The following is a 21,841-nucleotide window of genomic DNA, read 5'->3' as shown; positions in this document are numbered from 1 at the left end:
GGGTTCGGATCCCGAGCGCGCACTGAGGCACCACTTCTCCGTCCATCCTGAGGCCGAGTCCCACATACAGCAACTAGAAGGATGTGCAGCTATGACATACAACTATCTACTGGGGCTTTGGGGGGAAAAAATAAATAAATAAAATCTTTAAAAAAAAAAAAAAAAAAAAAAGAAAAGAAAAAGAACCCACCCAAACAAAAGCTCTTTGGCAACTTCAACAATTTTAGGAGTATAACACGGTCCTGAGACCAATTTTGAGATCTGCGGCCCTGGGGCGGCACGTGTAGAAATGGGAGGCTGAGCTGGAGCGTGCATTTCTTCAGATTTATGAGATAATGCCAAATTGCCCCTTGAAATGGATGTTTACGTTCCCAACAGCAGTGTCTGTGTTTCCGTTTCCTGATAGTCTTCCCAATTTCAATACGGACAGATGGCACGCCGATCTCACGAGGATGAAATGGCAGGTCTGTGTTTTATTCTGCAGCCCCCAGGCTTCCGGAGACTGAGGTGTCTTTCTGCGTTCATTGGCCTCGGACCTTTTGCCCCATTGCTTTTCATATGAATTTAAAAATAATTTCAACCATTTGAAAACAAACAACACAATGCTACAGAGAGTATAGTTGGAATTACATTAATAAAATGATGACATTCTATTTTATTTTGGTGCATTAAGGAGTATGCTAAGTTTTGCCACATGCTCAGGTGTCATTTTAGATTTTTCACTAAAACTGAATAGTTTTCTTCATATAGATCCTATACTGTTCTGGTTAAAGTCACTCCTGGATATTCTACAGTTTTTAATCATAACTGTGAATGCAATATTTTTCCATTCTCATATTTAACAGGTTTAAGGTGGTTTAAAGAACTCTTGTTCTTTTGTATATTTGGTTTTCTCGGTATACAAAAATATTATCCGAAAATAAAGGTAATTTTCATTCCATCTCTTATTCAGCGTGTTTCATTTGTCTTAATGAGTTAGCTACAAATGTCAAAACAATGTGAAATAGTAACGGTGACAGTAAGCACATTTGTCTGGCTCCTGATTTTAGCTTTCAGTATCAGCATGTTGTTTTGCTGAATCTTATCAAATATTTTAATGTTTACTGATAGTCACTTTTTCCTCCTTAATCGACCAATAACTACAGAAGAAACAGAAAGTTGTTAAAGACACACTGTTTATGAAGGGCGCCATCCAGGTGGTTCTACGCTGAGTTCTGCCTGATGGGCAAAGAGTCTGTCCAGCCCAAGGAAGGGCACGGGCTCCAAGTCACGCGAGGACGCAGAGATAGCGTTGATCCCAAACTCTGGCAAAGAGAGCAAGGGGAAGAAAATTGACCAAATGACCTCCAATACAAATGCAGACATGCTAGAGAACATATCGTGACTGACACCGCACAGCTCCTGAAACACTAATACGTTATCACTGTGATTCTAGGAATGCAAAGACGTTTGAGGTGAAAACCCTGCTCTACAGTCTCATTTTGTCGCCTCCTGGGGGAGCTTCAGGGTGTGGCCGCCCTGACAAGTCACACGCACGGCATCTCGTCTAAGAGGCAGATGAGTGCCTGAGCTAGAAATGACCCAGGGCAAGCCCCCAGGCCCAGGTCTTCCACATGAGGCATCTCCAAGTCCCCACCTTTGCAGCGGGTTCTGGGGCTGGCTGTGGGCATCTCTTCCCAACTACGGGTTCAGTGACGTCATGTTGATGGTGATGGCTGAAACTGGCTTTGATGAGAATACTCACACAAGGAAACGGGCAAGTTCACACATCAGGGCTCTATCCCACCACTGCAGAGTCGGTTAAACATTCACCAGACACACCACTGCCTTCAGTCCCAAAGCAAAATGATTCGAGTCCACAGCACGTGTATCCCGGGGAGGTCTCCCATGTGGCTGAGGAGGGGAGTCCTGCCTGCCCTCTGGCTCACAGAACACCCGGCCTCTCCCTCCCTGCAGGCGGGCCTGGGGCTGGCCTCCTCACCACCTGGGTGACCACCTGAGCAACCATGGGTGGTCAGCATACCTGGAGGAGCCCTGGTTACTGCCTGGCTGACCTCAAGGGCCACTGGAGGGTCAGACAAGCTGGCAGCTCTCACATCAGGATGACCGAACCGTGGCAGCCTCCTGGCGGGACCCCTGCTTCCACTCCCCACCATCAGTCTCCTCAGCAGTAGCCAGAGGGAGCTTCTCTAGACCATGAGTCGAACCATGTCACCTGCTGCTAACCCACCCGTCACATCTCCTCAGAACCTTGCTGTGTGAGCAGCAACTTGATAGTCCCAGGGGAGAATCGGGCACTCCTGTGCCCAGCCTCCTTTGCAGCCAGTGACCAAGAGCCCAAGAAGCCATGAGACTCGGGAGGAATTCAGTGGAGCTTCTGGAAAGGTTTTCCTGCTGGCGCCGGGGCAGTGAGGTGAGCTTTCTCTTGCAGCCCTGGCCCTGCCACCTCCAGCCCCTCCCGCCCAATGCATCCAGATCCAGATCCAGTGTGCGGCAGCCAACAGCTTCCTGGCTGAAGCACTCCCACAGGCCTGGGGAGCCAGCCCTCCACGGCCTGGCCGGGTGCCGCACTGTTCCCGGGGCTTCTGCTGGCTGCACTGCACGGCCCAGCCTCCCCGGCAGTGTCTGGCCCCTCTTCGTCCTCCAGGCCAGCCTGGCCCTTCCCTTCCAGAACCCATCACAACCTGCTGTGATTTTCTGTCTCTATTCACTCATTTGTCTCCCTCGCTGGGGTGTAAGCCCCACGAGGCCAGGCCTTTGTCCCATCAGCACGATATCCTGGCCCGGGAAGTCAACCAGGGCGGGCACATGAGCAGGGTTGCGTTGAGGAGGCAGTCGGAACACCCGATGCTCCAGGGACGTGAATAGATGGCCGCTGGAAGGCAGGGGCTCTCTGGGGATGCTTGGGGTCGGAGGTTACCTCAGGGCGGACGTGGCAGACCCTGGAGAGGGAGAAAACGTCTGTCTCCCCTTTAGGAGACACTTTGTCATAGGCACAAACCTGCTACTAAACTATTTCCATCCGTTTTTGTTTCTGGAATAGCCCAACCTGGTGCATCCCCTCCTAGCCAGTGAAAGTGAACTCCGCTTCCAGGAAGTAATGAAAAATTACACATTTAATATCAAAAGCCGTTTCAAGTGTCATCGATAGTGACTATACTGGAGAGCAGACTCGAGGACGTTCCCACTGGGGCATCACCCGCAGTGACCCCGGAGTCCCCGGCCCTGTGTCCGAGGAAGGCTTTAATGCCGGAGACTGGGGCCTCCTGGGCTCCCAGGGCCTGAGGTCCTCAGAAAGCCCCGTGGAAGGGAGTCCTGATGCAGGAGCAGCCCCCCAGGGGCCAGGAAGGAGGCCGCCCTTCCTCCGGAACCCGGCCAGGCCTGGGCTGGGCCAGCACGCTGAGCGGGGCCCGGGCAGGCCTGCGTCACGTCGCCGGTCAGCCCGGGCCCTGGCGGCCCGCCCGGCGGCCTAGACGTTGGACTTGGCGATGATCTTCTCGAGCAGGCTCATCATGCGCTCCTGCAGCTGCAGGCTCTGCACCTGCAGGATGTGCTGCTGGTCCAGCACGCGGCGCACCTCGCGGCACGTCTCCTCCACGGCGCGGCTCAGCTTGCGCTGCTCCTCCAGCATGGCCTCCAGCAGCCGCAGCTTCCTCTTCTGGAAGTGGCAGCTCTGCACCTTGCGCTTCTTCACGGGCTGCTTGTCCGACCTGCAAGCACAGGGCCGGCGTGTGCGCGGCTGGCCACAGGGCCTGGCCAGGGCCCCACCCGACCCTCGACCACCCTGTGGGACAAGTGGGAAACTGAGGCCCAGGGGAGCGAGGCCACTTGCTCGGGGCCTTGTCGTCCACGCATGCGTGTCCCCTGACAGTGAGAGGACAATGGGGCCGCAGGCACTGCTGTCTTTTGGGACGCAGGTGACCCGCTGACCTGGGTCACAGGACAATCCAAACCTCTGTGGTCTGGAGGGGCGGGGTTCACCCTACTGTGAGAGCGCCCCCAAACCCACAGAGCTGGGCAGGCAGGGGGGCACAGGCCCAGGGGGTGATCAGTAGTGGGGAGGCCCCCCCAGGGAGAGATGAGGAAGGCTGGGTGGGAGGGGTGCTGGGCAGTGCAGCTCCTCCCGGGAAACCAGAGACCACCAGTCCCGGCCAGCCTGAGTGGATGGGGAAACTGAGGCCTAGGAGAGAGGGCCTGGGGCCTGGGCCCCCTTCAGCTTGGCAGCCTGGAATGGGGCCAGCACACTGGGGGGTGGGGAGGCAGGAGCACAGGCGCCTAGAGCAGGGACGGCCCGTAGAGGCCTGGGCCGCCTCCCCAGGACTGGAACCTCTGGCGGACAGGGAGGTGAAGGCAGTGCCGGCCCAGGGCTGTCCCATGGCTCCCTACTGTGGGGTGCTGGGCACTCCTGGTCTAACCGGCCCCCTCTGGTGTGCGGGGAGCTGCCAAATCCCACCAGACCCCAAGGCCCTGTCCATCCCCCAGCCAACCTCAGGGCAGAAGAGCAGTCCCCACATCCCGGCCCCAGTGCAATTCCCAGGGGCAGCTGTGAGTCTGGGAACTGGGCTCAACCCCCGGAAACAATTGGCCATAAATCTCAGGCTTCCCAGCTAATTCCGTCTGGCCGGCAGCAAAGGCATTTTTGTCTGGCGTCTTCGTTGAGAAATCCCACAGGGAAGGGGCGCTGGACAAACCGAGCAGCAGACCCCGACATCGGGGGTGTCAGAATTGGAGCGACCCCGCCTCACCCCACCCCTGTATGACAGACTTGAAGACCGGGGCTCAGGGGAAAGGCAGGGCCATGACTCAAATCCCCTTTTCCTATTCTCCTCCCCAGCTGGCCAACTCCTCTTCACTCTTGAAAGCCCAACCCAAATGTCCTCTCCTCTAGCTCCCATGAGCCCCACACCAGAGGGGTCTGTCTCCTGTGCGCCTGTCTGTGGGCATCTTGAGGGCAGGGTCATGTGGCCAGAGCAGGCCTGGCAGGAAGCGTGTGAGGGACAGAAGAGGGGATGGGCATGCCCACTGCAACCAGGTTATGAGGACACTCTGGAGGTTTACCCCAACACCTCCTCCCTATGCTGAGAGGACCAGCCAGCCTGGCAAGGGCAGGGGGAAGGGGAATCCCATGGCAGGGTCTGCTTGGGGGTGAAGGGCAGCCCAGATGCCAGAAGCCAGGGGGCAGGCTGGGAGGGCACACGGTGGGGCGCTCGGTCTCCCTCCACATGCTGGCCCTGCGCCGAGGCTGCTCTCTCCTGACACTCCCAGCCATCCTTGGGGAAGGTGCCGATTGATCCCCATGTTACAGAGGGAGACTGAGGCCCAGAGAGGTCAAGGAGTTTCCACACAGCCAAAAAGTGATGGAGCCAGGAGCCAGACCCAGTCTGTGCACATGACAGCCCACAGTCGATAACCACCTGCCTTCCCGTATGATGCCTCTCTGTGTGAGGCTGGCCTGATCTGAGGCCTCTCCGTCCGAGGCCTCCCCATCTGAGGTCCCCCCGGTCTGATGCCCCCTGGTCTGAGGCCTTCCTGGTCTGAGGCCCCCCAGTCTGAGGCCTCCCCATCTGAGGTCCCCCTGGTCTGATGTCCCCCTGGTCTGAGGTCTCCCTAGTCGGAGGCCCCCCCAGGTCTGAGACCCCCTGATCTGAAGCCCCCCTAGTCTGAGGCCTCCCTGCTCTGAGGCCTCCATGGTCTGAGGTCTCCCCTTCTGAGGCCACCCAGGTCTGAGGCCTCCCCGTCTGAGGCCCCCCTGCTCCAAGGCCTCCCCATCTGAGGCCCCCCTGGTCTGAGGCCTCCCTGTCTGAGGCCTCCCCATCTGAGGCCCCCTGGTCTGGAAGCCTCCCCGGTCTGAGGCCCCCTGATCTGAGGTCCCCTCAGTCTGAGGCCTCCCCGGTCTGAGGCCTCCCTGTCTGAGGTCTCCCCGGTCTGAGGCCCCCTCGGTCTGAGGCCTCCCGGTCTGAGGCCCCCCCGGTCTGAGGCCTCCCCTGGTCTGAGGCCCCCCCCGGTCCGAGGCCCCCCTGGTCTTAGGCCTCCCTGTACCTGAAGATGCTCCTACACTGCCTCACCCTTTGCAGCCAGCCAGGGATGGCAGAGAATGCCACCGCCATGAGAGCACTGCCCCTTAGCCACTCACGGCCCCCTCTCTGGATGCAGGGCTCCTGGCCCCGCTGGCGGTGGGGCAGGAGAAGGAAGAGGGCACACTACCTGAACTTAAGGGACAGTAAGCTGGAGGAGCTGTCGGAGCGATCGTCCTGGAGGCGGCCTTCGTAGGAGCACTGGTTATACGGTAAGTACAGAGGGGTGGACTTAGCAGACGGCGACAGGGACGCCTCGGTCTGGGACGTGGAGGGCCCCGGCTGCTGGCCGTCCGGCAGTTTGCCATCACAGGACTCGGGGACCTTGGCCAGAATCCTATCAATGGCTAGGTAATAGGGCCAGTCGGGCGGGACGGACTCGCTATCTGTCATGCATTTTAATTTCCTGAAACGAGAGACACAAGAGCCAAGGGTGAGAAACGGAGCTGCCCGGCCCCTGTCCCGCCCGGCCCTCGGCGAGGGGCACTCGGGACTCCAGGACGCAGGGGAGCCATGTGGCATGGGCGGGAGCCCCTCTCGGCCGGACAGGCCTCCCCAGAAAAACCGGCCAGGCTCCAGGGCCAAGGTGACAATGGGCTTAGAAAGAAGTCAGGCTCGGGACCTACTCGGCCTTGGATGTTGAAAAGGAAGCACATGCGCCAAATGTAAGCAAGGTCATCTGTAAGTGCCGGGACCTTGGGCTGATTCGTACTGTTTCTCTCCTTGCTTTTCTGTAGTATCTAAACTCCCCGCAATGAACAAACACTGCTTTTAAATACACTACCCAGCAATAATAAAATATTGAAACATAGTCAAATATATAATACAATACAACATAGGAACACAATACTGCACCATAATAAAATAAATAATGTAATGCGAACATAGAATACTGTAACATAATAAACTTATTTTTCTAAAGTGGATGCCTTGGGAGCGAGAACCGCATGGGCTTCAGTGTCTGACAGACCTGAGTCTGCAACTCACTCCACCACTTTGCTGTGTGACCTTGCACAGGTTCATCATTAACCTCTCTGAGCCTCCATTTTCACATCAGTAAAATGGGGATGATGGAAGCAAGCTCCTCACACAGCCGTAGGGAGGATTTCATAAGACAATGCCGGGTGCCTGCAAACAGCAAGCTGTCTGGATATCATTGTTGGCTGAACGTACCAGGAAGCAGCAGGGCTGGGCCTAACAGGGCCCCTCCCACGCTGCCTGGCATCCCCCATCCCCACTCAGACCCCGGGCCAAGGGTCTGCACAGTGCAGCTCTGCCCACCGTGGGCCTGAGCCCCTCCCAGGCCCAGCGTCTGGCCTCCTCCACAGACAGGCCCGGCAGGTCCCTGGGCCTAGACTGTCTTCTGGAGGTGAAGGACGGGAAGATGGGACCGCAGGAGAGCTGGGCAGCCAGGAAAGAGGCCACAAGGGGGGATGGGTGAGGCTCTCTGCCCATCAGACCCAGTGCCTCCTGAGGCCCAAGGCTCCCCCAGGCCCCCAGCCTCAGCCTGTGGCCCCCCACCTTCCTGCCCTATGCTCCTCCCGATGTGGGGAGGCCTTCAAGCTACAGAGTGCCCTGCGGCCAGATGGCTCCTGTCTCCCAACATGGGGTTCTCTGCTAGGGCATGGACACTGGGCACTCTGGTCACTGGAAACAACGAGCTGGCCATCTGAACGAGTTGCCCCCAGCAAACAGGCACAGCTGGACAGTGAGGGGGGCTGAGACTCAGGGCAGCAAGCAGAGGCCAGCCATGGCAGGAGGTGGCCTTGAGAGCAGCATCCACCAAGTGGAGGGTCCTCAGCATAAAGCCAGGGACAGGTCACACCCAGAAGAGCATGACTGCTTGTCTTCCCAGCCCCAGGACCACTGTCCAACATCCTGGAGGGGTGCGCAGATGCTGGGGGCAGGGGGTGAAAGACTGCACCGGGGGCCCCACACCAGCCCCTCTGGAGGCCCCCAGCTCTCGTTCTGCCCCATTTAAGCCAGCCCACTCCTCAGAGAAAGGAGGAAATGCCTGTCCCCAGTGTGGGAGGCCCCTGAATGCTATTCCAACAAACCACACTCCACAGAACCCAGCCACTCCCTTAGGCTTCCTTAGCCTGACAATCTTAATATACAAAGAGCTATCATGAAAAAATAAGAAAAGCCTCTGCTGTGGGGAGGCTGTCTGGGGGGCACAGATAAAGAATTAGTCAACCAGTCAAAGTGTCACACGGCCTTGTGCAAGTCTCTCTCCTGCTCTGGGCCTCAGTTTACCCCCCGGGACATGGGAGTGGTGAGGTGCTACAGTAGGTGAGTGCTTCATGAACTCTGAGGTGCTGTACACCCATGCAGACTGCAGTGGAGGGAGCGGAGGCCTCCCTGGAGGGTCTAGGCCCTTGCTCTGCCGCACCCTCATCTCCTGTGGCCTCCTTGCCCACATCCCCCACCTCCAGGAATGGAAAAGAATCCCTCCCCTGGGAGACTCTGAAGAAGGCTTTCAGGATAAATAATGAATAACCAGGCCATACAGCAGTCAGAGCCCATGAATTACTGAGTCAGACGGGAGGCTGGTAAAACAGCCAGCATCGCCCCTGCAGCCCCTCCTCACCAGACTGTGAGGGACGTGCTGCGTGAATGGGGGCTGGAGGGTCACGTACGCAGCTGCAGACAACTCAGCCCTGGCATCGTGAGCTGACGGCTTGAATTTAACATCATTTACACTAAGTGACTCTGATGCCTTTGGACCTGGAGCAGCTGCCTCGTTTCCGGCCCCCAGACCTGGCCGGGGGCCAGGGCTGTGGGTCAGAAATGGGCCTTTGGACAGGGCCGGACTCTGGACCAGCTCCTTCAGAGCCAAAAAAAGTTAAGTCGATGCAACTGAAGACAGCCTTTTGGTTGTCAAGGACCCTGCAGAGCCTTGGCCATCTCCAGGATCCAGGCAGGCTGGGAACCGCAGGCCAGGAGGGGTGGGGGGTCATCTCCTTGCCTACTGGTCTGTGGGGGGGTCCTCTTGCCCATGGAGTGTGGCTCAAGGTGCCCAAGGCAAACCGGCAGCGCCCGGTCTATACCCAGCCCTGGCCGCACCTCTGCCCCCTGCCCACAGTGGCCACCAGGAGGTGGCCAGGGCTGGGACCAGCTGGGAGCCAGCACATCCTCCGGGACAGCCCCCCACTTCTGGGAAGACTGAGGCTCTTGGGGGTAGCCCCAGGCCCAGCCCCGCCCGGCCGCCCACAGGGCTCTGTGTTCTTGGCACTGCTTTCCCCCGCAGCTCCTAGCTCCTCTTGACCTTCACCCCAGCAAAGACCCTGGCCCGCCCATGACCTTAACCCTGCCTGTGACCCTCTGCAGATAGGCCTGGGCCCCACGCATCCTGAGGTGCTGGGCATGTGGGGCCATACCTGCCTCCTTCCCTGGATGCCAGAGCTGCCCCCACACAGGGGCCCCATCTTTGGCCCTGACCCTGCAGCTCCCCTCAGTGGCCGGGACAGGGGGTCCACCGTGGGATGGGGTGGAGGCAGAGGTGGACCAGGCCTGGGTCCCCCCACTTGCTTCCACAGACAAGTTCCCTTCCATAAGCAGGACCCCCTGGGCACTCAGGCTCCACGTCAGCCCTGCATGCTCCTCTCCCCAGCCCTGAGGCCAGCGCTGTGCTGCCCTCATGGCCGAGCTCAGCAGATGTGAGAATGACAGCACATCAGGACCCGGCAGGACTTGCAGGCCTGGGAGCTGGGCTCCTTCTCGCCTCTGGCCTCAGTTTCCTTGCCTGCACAGCAGCACCCCGCCACCCTGCTGAGCAGAGCCGAGCCCAGTCTGACGGCCTCAGTCTCTCGGCTGGGGTTGGGGGTGTGTAGGCCAAGTGGGAGCCACCTGTGGGGTTCGGGGGGGCAATGCCAAAGGTGTCCTTGGGGCGGCCCTGGCCGAAGCCCAGGAAAGCAGGATTAGTCCCAGCCCTGCCCTTGCTGGGCCTCAGTTTCCCCACCTCCCCAGTGGGAGGCTGCACCAATGGCTTCTGTAGGCTCCGTCTCACCCAGGAGGGCTCTGCCCATACGAAGCCAGAGGGGACCCACAGGTGGGCCAGCCTGGCGGGGACCCCACACCCTTCCTGACTCAGCTCTGAGGACGCCAGCAGTAGCCCCCAGCAGCCTGGGCTCAGCTGTGTGCACGGGCCGGCCCGGCGGTCCTGGGGCGGGGTGCTGAGGGCCCGAGGCCTCACGGTGAGCTGCACGCCGCGGCCCGCGGCGGCCTACCTGTACTGGAAGGTCATGTTGGTGATCTTGATCTTGATCTCCTCGCCCAGCCGGCGCTCGCCGGTCATCTCCAGCAGCTTGCTGGCCATTTTCTCATATACCTTGGCGTTGCGCTTGGTCTGCTTCAGCTCGTCGAAGAACTCCTCCCAGACGAGCATGAGGCCGCGCATCTCGGCGTCGGTCCAGTTGCGGGCCCGCCGGTGCTTCTCCGTCTGAGGGGACACAAGGTAGCCGGGCACCTCGGCGGCCGCCATGCCAGAGGCACCTGCGGGGTTAAAGAGGCGCGCTCAGGCGAGGCCGCCTGTGCGCCTGGGCCGGAGGGAGCCCTGCTCCAGGAAGGCAGCTCCGCGCTCAAAATGGGGCCTACATCTGACAGGCAGGAATTTAGTTAAGAGCTTTTAAACGGGAAACGTCATTTTGATGTCACGTTTCCATAGCAACAGAGCAACTGCATAAGCTACCACAACAGAAACCTTTTAACTGAAAGCGCAGGAATCAGGGCCGTCCCGACGGCCCATCAATATTACAGCAAGCGAGCCAGGCCCAAGCAGGCGGCCTAGGCTCCCGGTCCTGCCTCCCACCTCAGCCCCGCGGCTCGGCCGCACCGGTCCAGGCCACGCAGAGCGAGGCGCCTACCCTGGGCTGACCAGCTCTAGAAGGGTGGGATCCAGGCCACAGCTCCCTTGTCAGCTCCACCCTGGTTCACACAGGCTGGGGCCCAGGGAGAGCCCAAGACAGGGAGCCCAAGGCAGAAGGGGACGGAGAGACTGAGAGAGGAGGAGAGATGGACAGACAGCAGAGAGAGGGGCAGAGACGACACAGAGAGGGGAGGCAGACACAGGAAGATACCCACAGTGACATATGCAGGCCAACACACCACTGGTGGTGCCCCCTGCACAGCGTCCCCTGGCCAACACGCTCACATTTTATGACAGGACACCTAAGTGTATAAACCCCCATGGGTGAGAGTGGAGCTCCAGCCCCCTGAGCAGACCCCTGGCTCTGCCACCGTCCACCAGCTCCTCTCCTTGCAGTGGGACTGGTTGCCAGCAGGGTGGGCTGAGGTGTGAGGACAGTTCTTAAGGCCAGAGAGCAGCTGGGAGCAGTGTGTGTGTGTCCCTCCCGCCCTGGGCAGCCCCACCACAGCCCTGACCGCCCTACATCAGCACCGTCTGTCCTCAGACCTGCTTCCTCCACCTGGCAGGGCAGGGAGCTCCTTGTATTCCCAGTGCCCCACAAGAAAGGGTTTGGTAAAGGCTTGCTGAGAAAGAAAGAAGTGCCCAGAAAGAAAGAAATGAAAAGAAGTGAAGGGACCAATCTTAAGGAACCCCCCTCCCTTCCCAGTAGATCACTAGACTTTGCCTTTGGATTTACTGGCAAACTCCTATTCATTCTTCAAAACACTATTCTGGTATCATCTCCTCTCTGAAGTCTTCCTACTCCACTTTACTCCACTTTGGTCCTTGCTTCCTTTTTCCCTCCGGCCAATTGGACCTGCCTTGAGCCAGCTTGTTTTATTTTCCATCTTCCAGCTGTGCGACCCTGGGTTAGGAACACTTTCAAAACGGATAGTAATAAGAATTTGAGCACTCTCTGAATGCTGGGCGCTGTTTTAAGCACCGTAGACATGTGACTTCTACTTCCATCCTCATGGCACTCTTGTGAGGGAGGCTGGCACTGCTGTTATTCCCATTTCACAGATGAAAAGCCTGAGGTGAGGTCACCCTGTGGGCAAGGGGCCAGGCTAGACTTTGAACCCAGGCAGGCTGGCCCGGAGCTGGGTATGACCACACACTGTGCCGCCTCGAGAAAGAGCACCTGGTGGCAGGCTCCCTGTGAAGGACACCTGTCACTCTCCTCTGCCCACAGTCCTGGGTGGGGCACACATGGGCCAATGCAAACTGCCACGTGCCTTGGTGAAGGCTCCTACCGCCAACCCTGGACAAGCTAGCTGCTGGCACCGGCTGGGGTCTTGGGCTGTGGGACCTTCACCCTCCCTCAGTGGGCCTCTGCCAGGCCTTACTGAGGCTCATCCCGATTTCGAGGGCCGGGGCCAGTGGACATGGACGCTGTCCTCTGGCAGTGGCTGGGTGGGGGGGCACCGAAAGACAAAGGTGAGCTCTGCACCGAGACAGACAGGAGGAACCGGCCCGGCTCACCAGAGAAGGCAGAAAGGCGCTGCGGGAAGGACCAGCCAGCAGAGGCAGCGAGACAGGACGGCCCAGAGCACGTGAGAGGTGGTGCGACTGTGATGGGTGTCGGGGGAGTGTGTGGCAACAAAGGTGGGCCCACCAGGGCTGGCCAGTGGACTTCAGCATGAGTGTTAGCGGGGGCAAGAGACCACAGTGGTGGAGCCCGTGGGGACTGCAGAGAGAAAGCGCCACCTAAAGGCATCAACTCAGACAGGTGGTTTATCAGCAGGAGCCCATGGCACCTGCTGGACAGGCTGTGATGCCGTGTTGAGCCCCACCCCGCTCCCCGGGCACACAGGCCCAGCCTACCCCATCAGTGATCCTGCCTGGCACCTATGGGATTCTGGTGGTGGCTGAACTCAGGGGAAGGACTTATGAAGTCCAGGCTGAAAATCACCATGGTCAGTAGAGGGACCGGACCACGGATAGAAGTCTTGGTCTGAGCTGCTCCAGGACAGGGGAGCTGACCTTGTGTCCTGAGCGAGTCCTCTGAGACCCTGTGGGTGGGGCCGAGGCCCTCAGGTGATAGGAGGAGAGGCGCCCAGGACGGGGCAGGCCGGCTGGGGCCCTCTCCTCTCTGCAGTCAGAGCTGGAAGTGCAGTGGGAGAGGGCAGCAGGGGCACGTGTAGGCACTCAGAGGGGCCTCTGCATGCCCTGCAGCAGGTTCCTGAAGGCCTGGCCCCGCTGTCAGCTTTCCATGGGAGCCCCTTCCTCCTTGGGCCTCAGAGGTCACCTGGGGACACGGGGACACCACCGCCCCAGGAAGGCTCATGACTGCTGCACTCCTCTGGCCCTGGGTTCCTGGCACAGAGCAGTCAAGTGTTTGCAGAGTAAATGAGTGACTAGGAGGACCACCTCCTCCAGGAAGCCCCCACTCCTCAGGCAAAGGATTTGACGTTCCTGATTGGCCCTAGCGCTGGGTCTCTGCCCCACCAGAGGACCTTCCACTAACCACGGCTCCAAGGGCCGAGCGGGGCTGTCTTATTGCGCCTCCCAGTACATGGGGCAGGGGTCCAAGGGAGAGGCAGCAGGAGCAGAGAGAAGCTCCTGGAGCTTCTGGAGAGGGCAGAGGCTGGCATGCTGGCCTGGCTGGGGCTGGTGAATAACCATCAGGAAAAGTGGCTGCCCCGGGGTCCCCAGCCTGGCTAACACCAGCACAGCTGGTCCCAGTGCCTCCCAGGGGCAGCTGCTGACCCGCAGTGTCACTGCCCATGCTCAGGGCCCTGGCAACCAGGCGGTTCCAGAGGAGGCGTCTACATCTCCTGCTTGCCCTCTAGCCAGCATGTCCAGGGGAGTCAGGGTAGAAAGCTGGCCTCCAACCGTCTCTTCTTAGGTTTCAGTGGGCACTGGAAGTCCCTGGAGAGGGAAGCCCTGTGGGTGCTTCCTGAAGCAGGGCCCCCACAATGAGGCCCCAATGACAGGAACGAGCTAGTCGGGGTGGGGGGGCAGGGCCCTGCACCCACTGCCCCCCGCCGGGAGGGCCCTGTGTCCTCTGTTGGGGAGGGGGCTCCATACCTTGGCACAGCTGCATGGCCTCAGTCTCTGCGGGAGGGGGAGGCAGAGTGCCAGGGGCTGGGCATCCGGCAGGACCTGCAGGGAGAAGGGGCAGTCAGGCCTCAGCAAGAGGGGGCCCAGGGGACGCCTGTGCTTAGGTGAGGCCCCGCCCTCTAGGCCTCTGACTCCCTCTGAACCAGCACTCAGTCCATGCGATACTTCTGAGCACCTGCCCTGCCCAGCCTGGCAGGCTGACACGGGAGCCCAGGGCAGAAGTGGGCATCCCCCATAGGGGCCTCCAGCACCCTCCAGGAGCATGCCGTCGTGAGCTGAGCCTATCACAGTGGGATGGAAGTTGGCAGTGGAAGAACTTGGCCTGGGCAAAGGCAGGGAAGCACACGGGGTGGGAGAGGCATGAGTCCAGGCTGGGAGGGGGCAGGGCAGGGCAGAGCCGTCGGGGGCAGGGTTGGGAGGATGGACATCTTGGCCAGAGGGGGCGATGATCCGTCTCAGGTCAGCCCAGTCCACAGCAGAAGCTCGCACAAGTCCTCGGCCAGCTGCCTAGCCCAGTGTTGAGGGCAGGGGGCCACAGGCCCAGCCTGTAGGCCCAGTGCACCGCACTAGCACCACCTGCATACATGGGGAGCCCACACCCTTAACTTTCTGCCCTCTGCCTCGGTGGGCAGGCCCCAACCCTGACCTGATGGCTCCATTGGACCCACCTACACCTCTAGTGCCCCTGGGGCCTGGGAACCCTAGGGCCCCTAGGGTACATGGCCGGGACAGGGAGGAGGCCATCTGGGGGGCCCCAGGTTTCCTGCTTGGGAGGCCAGGGGGTAAGAGCCATCCAACCAAGTGGGGTTGCTGAGGCCTGAAAGCCCATGGAAACTGCAGGAGGAGACGCTCATGGTTTCCCAAAAGAAGTCTCAGTGACTCCACAGAGCAGGTCCACCTCTGTGCCCACAAGCCCCTGGGCCCTGGCAGAACCCCTCATCCAGGGGCACTTGGGCCCACCGCCAGGCTGCCCTGAGGGCAAGATGGGGCCGGGCCCAAGACACGCACGCCCCACACCCCCAGGAGGGCTCTCAGGTCTCAGGTCAGGCACTTCCTCTGAAGAAATGGAGGTACATGCTGCAGACAAACCCACTCACACCAAGGGCTTGGCTGCTTCTTTCCAGGGGATCTGGGGTCCTTTTCTTTCTGGAAATAACAGGTAGGCCAGGTGTGCTCAGGTGCACCAGCCAGGGTCTGGCCGTCCTCGCTTGGACAGGGGCAAGGATGTAGGGCTCAGGTAGCTCTGAAGGGTGAGGCCATCGAGTTGTGTCACAGAGGAAGAGACAAATTGGGGAAGAAGTGACCCCCATCAAGTGTTTGCAGCAACTGAGGTCAGAACAGAACCCGACGTGGCCTGTCCACCAAACGCCTTCGGAGCACTTTCCCGCCGTCTGCACCTTCAGCACCTGGACCAAGTCAGGAGCCCGTGTCTGCAGGCCAAGACCACTCTGTCACCGTCCCTGTGCAGCCAAAGGGGGTCCTGTGGCAAGAGGGTAGGGGGCCCACAGCTGCCACAGACATTGGGGAAGCCCGCGTGCACAGTCACAGCGCTGCACCCCGAGGGCAAGGGCCAGGCTGCCGCGTGCTCGCCCATCTCTCTGGGCACTCACCGTGATGCCGGCTCCGGGGTTGCCCTGCTGAGGGCTGGCGAGATCACTCTCGCCCACTGATCAGAAATGATGGGACTTCAGCAAATATTTACTAAGTACTCACCCCGAGCAGCCGAAAGCCCAGGGATTTTGTCTGTAGATTGGTGGATAAAATCTCTGCATCCCAAGATTGCTACAACACTGACCGCCATGGCTCCCGAGGAGGGGCTCCCCAGAGCTAAGCAGAACGGCGCCCTGATTAGCTCAGTTGAGAAGACTTCTGGGAGGAGCTGCTATTTTGAGCGGGAAGAACTTACCAGCTCCAACAGACAGGGCAGCACCACCATACGCTGCAGCCCAGAAGCACGGGTGCCAACGGCCAATGAGGCGAAGGGGCCAGCTGGGCAATGAGGGGGGGCTCAAAAGCCAGGTTGTGGCCCCACGTGAACACTCCAGTCCCTGTTCCAGCCCTTACCACCCCTCCAGGGCCCGGGGCCAAACACAGCAGCAGAAACTCAGTGCTGAAATACACGCGGCCCTCATGTGACAAGATCACAAAGTCACTTAAGCAACATAGTTTTGCAGCCCATACCTGCTGGGCAGAAAAGACCACCGCACTATGGTCTGTGGGGTCCTCACAGGAAGCACCCAGCCAGGCCCTGGCCCCCTCCCTCACCCTCGCCACACACAGCTGGCTGGGGGCCCTCTGAGGGGTTGGGCGTTTGCTGGCGTGGCAGCCAGCTTCTGCCTCCCACTCAGGAGGGTCTAGGTTCTCCATAAGCACAGCAGGCCTCAAACAGCAGTTTATGGTTTAATTTTTTCCTTTAATTCAGATGTACAATGTTCGCAGCAGTTTAAAAAATTTAAATATACATCTCACGTCAGACCTCCTCCCTCCTCTTGGAAGTGGACAGTCAGGTCTGGGCCAGGCTCCGGGACGCCCCCATCACAGCCTTGCTGGCTCCCGGCACCATGGGGACAGCCAGTGGTGGTGAAGCGTGACCTCAAACCCCTGCTGACAGCCACTCTGCCACAGCAGGAAGCAGCAAGTAAGGACAGGGGACCCCACTTAGATCAAAGCCGAACCACCTGTGGCAGGTCCATGCAGCCACGATCTTCCAGCGCCGGTGGTCACCCCCAGTTTGCAATGAGGAAACTCTGCAGTGACTGTCCAGGGCCAGATGCTCCCAGAAGCACTCTGGAGGAGGGAGTTCCTTCAAGTGCATTAAAAAGTGACAGGTGCATTTGGGAGAGTGGCTCCTGAACCAGTTGTCACCGCCACCTGAGTGGGCCCCTCCCTACCGAGGACGTGCCCAGGCCAGCAGCACAGGGCACAGCGCAGGGCAGGCCTCTTCTTACATAAGCCATCCCAAGCTCCCCAGCGAGCCCTGGCGGCTCCAGGTTGCTTTCCCGTTCCGCCCAGCGCCCCACCAGAAGGAACGACTCCGAGTCTCACCCTGGCCAGTAGCTTCAGTGTGGGGCCCCCACTGCAGAGGGAGGGACAAGAGCCAAAGTGAGGACGTATGCTAGGAAGGACGCTTATGGTGTCAAGAGGAAACTCATTCCACTCCCACCAAATCACACAGAACCAAGTCCACTGTGGCCTCTACAAGAGAAGGAAGTGTCGCCTGTGAGCTGGCTGAGCTCAGTGACTGCTGTTTAGAGTCCATCCCAGCTGAGCCAGCAGCAGGGCTCACTTCAGCTCCGCAGAAGCTGCCCCGGGGCTCCGGAGATGACCCCAGGGAAGGGGGCGGGGTCTGTGTGCAGTCAGGGCTTTGTCTGATGCTACATGCTGGGTGTCTGGAGGTGTTCCAGTGTCAATCTTTCCTCCTGAAAGGACATATTTGCTAGCAGAGAGAAAACATAGTGAAGGACAGTTGGCAGCTGGAAAAGTCACCTGCACACCCAGTGGGGCCAGCTGGAGGGAGACCCGTTTCTGGAAAAGATGCACTTCAGTGCATCGCCACACAACTCCACCCTGGTTCATTCAAGTCCCTCCTGATATCATCCGCAGGAAAATAAAACCACCTCCGCTCACGCTCCCAAATTTGACAATCAAATTAACATTTCCAACAACATTTGGATTGATATATGATTGGTGCTTGCTGTAAACTTTTAAGAACTTGATAAAGTCTTAATCCCTTCTGCAGAGTTGATAGGGTGGACTATTTTCTCAGTGGGATTTTAATGAGCAAATGACCCCCACTCTTAGATGTCTCAGTCACACAGCCGACTCCATGTGGCAGGTCTAAGACAAGTCAGCTTCTCCCAAGAACTAACACGGCCATTCTTAGAGGCCTTGCATATTTGTGTTCTAACATATATATATAATTATAGATATGTACATATGCACATACACATACCTTCGTCCGTAGGTAAAGTCACTCATAACCTCATACCCATCTCTGGGGCGCACAGGCAAGTCTTTGGGGTGGCACTGTGGCCAAAGCGGGGCTCCAAGCACCCTCGTTAACAACTGACTGTTTTAGGTCATGTCATAAACAAGGGAAGGCCAGCTAAACTCTCAGTTGAGCCCAGTGACAGGAATCCTAAAGAGAACGGGTTCCCAATTTTACATTCACAGTGTTATTTCTCACAAGTGTAAACATCTAACCAGGAACAACATCCGGCCTGTGATGGATCTATCTCAGAGCCGCTGAAATAACCCAGGGGGCGGGGGCAGAAAGTCCTGAAAGCTTTCCCATGTTCACGAACATTCTAGTAGGCTATGGGAAAAGCCAGGAGGAGAAATGGGAGCCCGAAGTGAATGAGGGAGAATGGTGACTTTCCTGCTTCCTACTAAAATTCAGTAGCATCCCTCCCTTAAGGTCCTGCTCAGACATCTGACCCATTTCTACCTTTCACACCCTGCCTTGGTGACGCCTCTGCTGGGGGCCGGCGGGGAAAGCCAAAGGCTGCTCTGAGGAGGGGCCGCCACAGCTCCCTTGTGTGCATGGGCAGTGGGCAGGGCCTGCCCCAGCTGGCCTCAAAGTGCCTCAGCAAGAAAGGGCCGAAGGGAAGCAGCAGCTCTGGGGCAAGTGGGGGGCAGCTTGGGGGTCTCTAGGCAGCTGGCCGTGTGCATTGCGGGGAGACATCAGGCCCCCCAGACAGATGTGATGGTAACTAACCATGTGCCAAAAGGCCCCTTCTCCTTTGTAGACTCTGGAAAATAGCTTCAAAATGATGTCCGTTCACCATACGAAATACCTAAAACCCTGACTGCACTTGAGCTTATGACAAACTGACCAGCGTGCTGGTGACCAAGTGACTGGCTGCCTCTGGGGACCAAGGAGGCAGAGTGCTGGCCGGGTCCCACGGTCAGACAGCAAGCAGAGCCTCACCCATAAGTGCCCCACACACTCCTAAGCAAGGTCAACTGATGGTCTAAGCCTCGTTTGCATTCGATGGTTTGGCTACCGTGGGCCTGGAAACAGACAGCTGCTCCAGGGCCTGGGCCTGGGGAATAAGCAGTGGCTCTGAGGGGACCGTGGGCTGTCCAGTCATTGCCCTGGCCCATCTCATTCCTGCCTCTTCAGGTTGAGCCCCATCACTGGTCCAGTGGGCACAGATCTGTGCTCTCCTTGGCTGTAAGGAGGCCAAAGAGGTGCTGGGGTCTTTCTCTAGCGGTTCCCAGGACACCAAGCTTTGCTCTTGAGCAAAAGGGGCGCAAATCAGCTCATTACACCCTTGGGGCTGCTGGGCCAGGCACGCATCTGGCCCCAACATGCAGGAGGGCCACGTGGGAAGTGGACCCCAGCACCAGCCAGCTAGCTTGGGACGAGAGCAGAGGATGTCCGAGCCAGCGTCTCTGGACTCGACAGAGGCTGCTCATGGCCAGGCAGGCTTGCCTGCCCAGCTAAGGGCCAGGGAAGCCATCCTTCACTGGTGGTGGCAGAGCCTAAGGAGCTACAACGGGCATGGAGAGGCATCTCCTACACACGGGACAGCTGAGTGGGCACTTTTTCAATCCTTAGACTGGGGCTGGATAGAGAGTTCCTGATACAGACATCTGAACATTAACACTCCTCTAAATTTTGATTAAATGTGAACGCATGAAAAGGGTGCAGTGAGCCACAGAAATGTGGTCGGCGTGTTAAGGAGGACTTAGGTGTTGGGTGCGGGGAGTCACTGTGGGAGAGGGACCAGCTCCTGTCCACTTCCACGGAGGCTGGGCATGCAGCACAGACTTTGCAATGCACATACTTTACACGGGCATAGAAAGTTACCTTAAAATTAATCTCTTTACTGATAGAATTAAATTTTAAATCCTGAGAAGAAACAGAGAAAGGGAAGCATGGTGCTGGGTGTCGTGCTCCCAGCCACCCCACCCAGTGCAAACCACACGCTCAGTCCAGACACTGGGTACCACAGGCACAGCCTGCTAGGAGTGGGACCACCACCTCAGGGCTTCCTGAGCCTCGCTGTGGAGACTCGGGGAAGTGCTCTCAACAGCCTGATGGCGTCACCTTCTGCCTAGGGGACAGCAAAAGGGGCTAGTGGCCAACCTGCAAGAGCGGAGGACTTACTTCTGTCCCAGATGCAAGAGCAGCTGTAACCTGGTGACAGCGTTAGGAGGAAGATAAACACCTGGTTAACCAGCCTTTAATACTAGCTACAGCATGAAGGGTTAGCAATGCAGCTGCTCTTGCTTCCTGTGAGGACTCAGGCTCAACCCCGAATAGTACTGCATATATTCCCTGCACACAGCCTCCCTGCAAAACAGCGTGTCTGCCACACGGCCAGGATGGACACTGCCAGACTCCCCCACTGGGTGTCGTGAGGGGGGAGCCTGTGGTGCCTAGCACCACCGGTGCAGGCAGGGCCCTGGGTCCAGTGCTGCCTTGCTGCCGCCCCGTGTGGGTGCTCAGCACGTGGCGACCTTGTGGACATTCCGCAAACATGTCAACAGTTGGTGGTACGGGTTTCCTGGTGCTGCAACCACCTCGAACACAGACTGAAAGGCCCTGCGGTCCAGCTCCTCCTCTATCTGGTGTCTGTAAAAGTCCGTGGCCACCAGGCAGAAGAGGTTAACGTCCACTTGTTCCAGCTTGCCCATCCTGCTGATGACGTGTGGAAGGCTGGTGGGGGAGTTAAGGAGCAAGGCTGCAAGTGAGGGGAGAGCATCTCCTCATCCCCACCTGGGAATGCTCTCCTTGACACAGGTTGAGATACAGGCCCAGGAAGGCCTGAGACTAACCCAAGCAGCGGACAGAGCACACCTGGGCCTTGACAGCAGCAGCAGCTGCCTCCCGCCTTGGCTCTTGCCAGCGAGTCTATGATGGCTCCCAGGATGCCGCCCCTCTGCAGCAGGAAGCCCGGCTCTGCCCAATGGAGCAGGAGTGGGCCGGGCAGAGCTGTGAGGAGGCCGGAGCCCTGCATGGAGGGTGTTCCTCTCAGGAGCACTTACCTGGCCTGGCTCCCCACACAGCACTGGCAACTGGTGCTCCTGCTAGCCCTGCTCCCCCAGAGTGAGGGCAGAACCATGGCCGCCCTGCCCAGGCCCTCCCAGGCACGCCGGGCAAGGCCTGCTGTCAGCACCAGGACAGCCCTCTGCTCAGAGGCTCTGTGGTCTGTCTTGGGGGAAGGCTGCCAAAAGGGGAACTTGTTACGTAAAAGGAACTTCCCCTTTTGGCAGCCAGCATTTTTGGAGTGGGAATTGGATCTTTACTTAAGCCTTTTACTCAAGAGGATGATACAAGGCACAATGACAAAGGACAATAAGCAGCAGCAGCAGTGACATACCTAGCTGCACAGAACCCTCGAGTGGATAGGGAGGAGGTCCACAGGGACCTCTGTGTCCCCCCTGCCCTCCACTCCTCAGAGCCACACCCCGGGCCTGGCCTCCCGGGCAGTCCTAGTCGGTGCAGTGAACATGCTGTTTTCTGTTTCCTTGTCAATGTTTTACTCTCTCAGGGCTTAAGGTAAATGTCATCTTGACACCAGGGTTTTTGCAGACAGTGACAGAAGAGTTTGCAAGGACAGTGCCAAGAGGGAGCTGCTATGTTCCCCAGCCCGGCACCAGCACACAGGGAAGGATACATCGCTGAAACCCACGGGCTGGTGGAAGCGCTGACGAAGAAGCAGGAGAGACTCCACACGGCCATTGCAACCGGGGTCCTCTGCGTAAAGTTGGAGAGGGACAGCATGACCCAGTCCCGGACCATGGATGACTGCCCCGTGCTGTGCAAAGTCTGGAAAACCTGGGAAGG

General features: G+C 58.6%; 2 protein-coding genes across 5 annotated transcripts in view; both read right to left on the bottom strand.

Moving 5' to 3' along the window:
• Positions 1–610: 610 nt before the first annotated feature.
• On the bottom strand, positions 611–10,582 carry MSANTD1 (Myb/SANT DNA binding domain containing 1). Its single transcript, XM_014788838.2, has 3 exons — positions 10,304–10,582; positions 6,205–6,480; positions 611–3,710 (listed from the first exon to the last, which is right to left on the bottom strand). The coding sequence occupies exons 1-3, from the start codon at positions 10,555–10,557 to the stop codon at positions 3,470–3,472; spliced, it is 771 nt and encodes a 256-aa protein (XP_014644324.1). The 5' UTR covers positions 10,558–10,582; the 3' UTR covers positions 611–3,469.
• A 9,272-nt stretch (positions 10,583–19,854) lies between these two features.
• HTT (huntingtin) overlaps positions 19,855–21,841 on the bottom strand; it is a 158,067-nt gene continuing 156,080 nt past the window's right edge. For all 4 annotated transcript variants that reach the window (XM_087434841.1, XM_004432334.3, XM_087434843.1 and 1 more), the window contains 2 exons: positions 21,672–21,832; positions 19,855–20,710 (listed from right to left, as the gene is read on the bottom strand). In XM_087434841.1, coding sequence (XP_087290967.1) covers positions 20,497–20,710; positions 21,672–21,832 — 375 coding nt within the window. In that variant the 3' untranslated portion in view covers positions 19,855–20,496. The remainder of the gene's footprint in view (positions 20,711–21,671; positions 21,833–21,841) is intronic.

This window comes from Ceratotherium simum, chromosome 8, assembly GCF_057802395.1.
Source record: "Ceratotherium simum simum isolate JZ-2026a chromosome 8, ASM5780239v1, whole genome shotgun sequence".
NCBI classification, from domain to species: domain Eukaryota; kingdom Metazoa; phylum Chordata; class Mammalia; order Perissodactyla; family Rhinocerotidae; genus Ceratotherium; species Ceratotherium simum.
The sequence above is the reverse complement of the archived record's forward strand: the minus strand, read 5'-3'. Positions and strand labels throughout refer to the sequence as shown.